Below are 5,000 nucleotides of genomic sequence, written 5' to 3'. Positions count from 1 at the left end.
TGTGCGTGCGCGCGCGCGCGTGTGTGTGTGTGTGTGTGTGTGTGTGTGTGTGAGTGCGTGCTTGCGTGCGTGCGTTCGTGCGAGCGTGCGCGCGCGCGTGTGTGTGTGTGTGTGTGTATGTGTGTGTAGGTGCGTGCTTGCGTGCGTGCGTGCTTGCGTGCGTGCGTGCGTGTGTGTGTGTGTGAGCGCGCGCGCGCGCGTGTGCGTGTGTGTGTGTGTGTGTGTGTGTGTCCTTGTGCACATGAGTGTGTTTGTTAGGAAAGTCAGTAAAGTAAGTTTGTAGGGGAAGGGCCCCTAATATGGACCATTTTTTGTTTCATGCTGATAACTAGCTTGTTTTCTTGCGAAGAAGTTTCATTTTGTGTTTGGTAGTCCTTCTCTCTTAGGTTAACCGTTAGGCCTAATTAGAGTGAAATAGCTTTGATAGACATTCAGCAAAAATTAAATACAGAAAAAATCACAAAGGGTCCATATTAGGAGCCTGGGCGCCTAATATGGACCAGTGAAGCGGCCTTCACGAATCACTGTAAAAAGCCCCCTATATTTCAAAATAACATGAAACAACTTAGTGTACAAGTCAGCCTAATTAAAATATGCTCTAGGTTTATCTGTTTCGGGTTGATGAGAGCATTATTTGAAGCACACCAGGAAACTAAAGAAGCTTATCAAAAACAGAGTTAAAATAAGTGAAATTATCAACTTCCACGAAAAGAAGACTTTTTCTTATATTTTTGTTAAATCTCGAGGGCTAGTTATAGGTTATTTTCAGCAAGCTTCTTAATGAATTAATGAAAAAAGCCTTTAGCTTTTATTTTCTTCGATTTGTTGAAGGTGGTCCATATTAGGGGACTCGCACATACTTTGAGATTTTGATATTATTTTTTGCAGTAGAAACTCGGGGTCAACACTGCTAAAATGCAACAAATGGGGTCTTAGCTGCCATAAAAAGCAATTTTTGTGTGATAAAAGCTTTGGCTGTGGACAGAAACGAGTCCGTTTTAGACGGCAAATTTAGAGTGAACGCTGCCAAAAGTGAAAACAAGTCGCGTAAGGCGAAAATACAATATTTAGTCAAGTAGCTGTCGAACTCACAGAATGAAACTGAACGCAATGCCATTTTTCAGCAAGACCGTATACTCGTAGCATCGTCAGTCCACCGCACATGGCAAAGGCAGTGAAATTGACAAGAAGAGCGGGGTAGTAGTTGCGCTAAGAAGGATAGCACGCTTTTCTGTACCTCTCTTCGTTTTAACTTTCTGAGCGTGTTTTTAATCCAAACATATCATATCTATATGTTTTTGGAATCAGGAACCGACAAGGAATAAGATGAAAGTGTTTTTAAATTGATTTGGACAATTTAATTTTGATAATAATTTTTATATATTTAATTTTCAGAGCTTGTTTTTGATCCGAATATAACATATTTATATGTTTTTGGAATCAGCAAATGATGGAGAATAAGATAAACGTAAATTTGGATCGTTTTATAAAAGAAATATTTTTTTTACAATTTTCAGATTTTTAATGACCAAAGTCATTAATTAATTTTTAAGCCACCAAGCTGAAATGCAATACCGAAGTCCGGGCTTCGTCGAAGATTACTTGACCAAAATTTCAACCAATTTGGTTGAAAAATGAGGGCGTGACAGTGCCGCCTCAACTTTCACGAAAAGCCGGATATGACGTCATCAAAGACATTTATCAAAAAAATGAAAAAAGGTATGGGGATATCAATCCCAGGAACTCTCATGTCAAATTTCATAAAGATCGGTCCAGTAGTTTGGTCTGAATCGCTCTACACGCACGCACGCACACACACACACACACACACACATACACACACACATACACCACGACCCTCGTTTCGATTCCCCCTCGATGTTAAAATATTTAGTCAAAACTTGACTAAATATAAAAAGAGAAAAAGCCTAACGGTTTTGAGATTTGTGATTCTGCAACTGTTTTGACATGTGCAAGTTATCCAGAGAGGGTGAATACAGCGAATAAAACTTTTTTGAGCGCTCTAACGCCGTTAGTTTGTCAGAACAGGAGGTGGTCCATATTAGGAGCCGGTCCATATTAGGAGCCTTTCCCCTACTGTATCCATAACAAGCAATACTGGAGTAAAAAAATACAAGGCAATAGATTAGGATCGCTACAATATTGGAGGATTGGTGATGCTTCTATACTTAAAACAAAAATATACCAAAAACACCCAGGTGAATAACGCCCACAGTTTATGCCTCAGGCAAATGCATTGATAAATATGTATGTGCCTACACCTGAAGCCAGTTTACCTGCTTTACGTTCGCACGGACCTCCGGATACGGACGCTGTCAACAAAGATGAAAGACACACACAAATAATGCTTGTGTGAAAAAATGGTTCCAAGCGATTCTGACTGGTTTGTTCACACTCACACAAACTCACAAACACAACCCCCAGCCCCTCTACATACCCTTCCCTCTCCCCCCACACACAGTGACCTATATGGATCGGAGGCACCAGCAGATCCCCGAGCACTGACAGGCAGGCCTCATAATTATGTCTTTGCGGAGTTGGAAGAATGAATATGTGCCTGAGCAAACACCCCCCATAATCCCCACCCGACTATTCATGCCCAACCACCCCACCCTGCCCCTGACACACACACACGCACACACACTCGGACACCCCCCTCCCCCCTCACACACACACGGACCTCCCCCCTCCGCCCCCCCCCCCCCTTTCGGACACACTGACCTGTCGTTGTATTAATACATCAGAAGAAGCCTGTCCACTTTGAGGCAGAAGCTGCATGTTCCTCATGTCTTTGCGGACCGTGAAGGACACACGGATCTGCCTGGCGATCAGAAAGTTGACCACGGTCAGCAGACAGAAGGGGAAGAAGGCATATACAGCTCCCAGCACCCAGTGGTACGCGTGGTTCATAAGGTCGGCGTACTCCTCCTTGAACTGCAACATAAAATGTTTATTATATTATTTTATATATATGTGGATATGGCGTATGAGCGGATTACCTGTTACAACACACAAAGCGTTCTAGATATACAAAGGGAGGCTACTCTAACGTAGTTTCAGGAGTACGATCCAGCCGTGAGCGAGTTTTGGCGTCAACTAAGGTGACTCGAGTCGAACCGGAGGTCGCAAAAACTCGGTCCGGTACGACTGGAGTGACGTCACCGGTTAACCAACTTTCAACCTTGCTTCCTGCGTAGGGTCTCTCCAGTTCCAAGATGGCTGCCAAGGCGAGGTGAGAAACTTCTGCAAATATTTTTTGACAAAGTTACGGATTGTGAGAAGACATTTGTTGTAAATCACTTAGCCTTTCAAAAATTAAGGATACTGGGTTGGATACTGTCTTGGTTTTAATGCATTTTATTTTAGCAGTGATGTTTATTTTGGGAAGAAATGAGGTCAACAGGAGTTTGGGTGCGATTTCGGCTCAAATGTACTTTAGCGCCCTGAACTTTTACCCGGCTGTTTTGCGCTCGATTTTCACGCTCACTTCTTCATTGACGTTCGAATCGATAGTTCGATGTTTTGGCATTACATTCACATCAACAATAAAACAGTACTGCTTGTTCATCATCGTCGTCCATCAACTCTCCACAACAGTAAATCCGTAACGCGCTTGTCGCCATCTTGTTGCAAGGGACGCGACTGGACACAACCCAACAGCGTTTCCGCGAAGAACAAAACCAGACATGCGCAGTGACCCTACCGTAGCTCAACCCTGTTCCTCGCGAAAACTCGCTCAAGAATAGGCCGATACACGTAAATGTCCACTTGTGTCGCTGACCACGAACGAATAGAAGAAGAATGACTGTAACAAATAGTGAGGGATAGGGGAAGGACTGAATGCTTTGTGGGCGGGTTGCATCTGTCCTGTGAATGTTTCTACATGGACACGCTATCATCATCATCATCATCATCATCATCATCATCATCATCATCATCATCATCATCATCATCATCATCATCATCATCATTTATCATCATCATCATCATCATCATCATCATCATCATTTATCATCATCATCATCATCATCATCATCATCATCAATCATCATCATCATCATCATCATCATCATCATGTCCTACCTGGCACTGCAGGTTAGGGCTGGTCACGGTCTCGCTGGTCCACAACAGCGGCATGTAGATGAGAGCCACGATAATGCCGACGACGACAAGGACGGAGACGACCTTGTGTGCGTTACAGCCACCGTGCATCGACATCTTGAGGGGAAAGCGAACAGCCGCGTAGCGCTCCAGCGCCATGAAGACGAGAATCCAACTACAGTAGGCTGAGGTCCAGCTGCCCAGGAATCTGTCATGGAAAATACAATACAATACAATACAATAAGATACAACAAGATACAACACAATACAATACCATACCATACAATGCAATGTGACAATACCGTACAAAACAATACAGCATGAGAGGCACCTTCAGGGAAAGCGAACAGCCGCGGAGCACTCCAGCCGTCGTCGATGCTGTTTCTTGTTGATTTGTAAGCAGTAAAATGTAATTTGCTTCATTGTTTAATTGTTGATGATTGTGATTGTTGAAGTTGTCGTTGTTGTCGTCGCTGCTGTTTCTTGTTGATTTGCAAGCAGTTGCATGTTTATTTGTTTCATCGTTTCATTGTTTATCATTGCGAGTGTTGAAGTCGTCGTTGCTGTCGGACATCGTCGTTGTTTCTTCTTATCATAGTTTTTGTTTGTTGTTTCTGACATGTGTTGTAACGAGTTATTATGTGCTGTACGTTGTTTTAGCTGTTATTGCAATGGCAGAGAAGCGACGAAAGGGGTACAGTCGAAACTGCCATTGCAACCACCTCTCGAAAGCGACCACTTGCCCACATCTTACCACTCCCAAGGATCCCAGGCGAGTTTTTCTTCTATACAATTCACCTTTCCATAGCGACCACCTGTCTATAAAGACCAATGTTTGGTAGGTCCCTTGAGCGGTCGTTAAACTGACAGGTTGGACT

The 5,000-nt window shown here is 43.4% G+C and overlaps 1 protein-coding gene across 1 annotated transcript in view; it reads right to left on the bottom strand.

Annotated features, from left to right (window-relative positions):
- LOC138982100 (neurotensin receptor type 1-like) overlaps positions 1-5,000 on the bottom strand; it is a 14,875-nt gene that overhangs the window by 2,694 nt on the left and 7,181 nt on the right. The window contains exons 2-4 of the mRNA XM_070355322.1: positions 4,105-4,330; positions 2,743-2,955; positions 2,298-2,333 (exon numbers count right to left, since the gene is read on the bottom strand). Coding sequence (XP_070211423.1) covers positions 2,298-2,333; positions 2,743-2,955; positions 4,105-4,330 — 475 coding nt within the window. The remainder of the gene's footprint in view (positions 1-2,297; positions 2,334-2,742; positions 2,956-4,104; positions 4,331-5,000) is intronic.

This window comes from Littorina saxatilis, linkage group LG12 (genome assembly GCF_037325665.1).
Source record: "Littorina saxatilis isolate snail1 linkage group LG12, US_GU_Lsax_2.0, whole genome shotgun sequence".
In the NCBI taxonomy this organism is placed as follows: domain Eukaryota; kingdom Metazoa; phylum Mollusca; class Gastropoda; order Littorinimorpha; family Littorinidae; genus Littorina; species Littorina saxatilis.
Note: the sequence above shows the minus strand (reverse complement) of the source record. Positions and strands in the feature narration are given on the sequence as shown.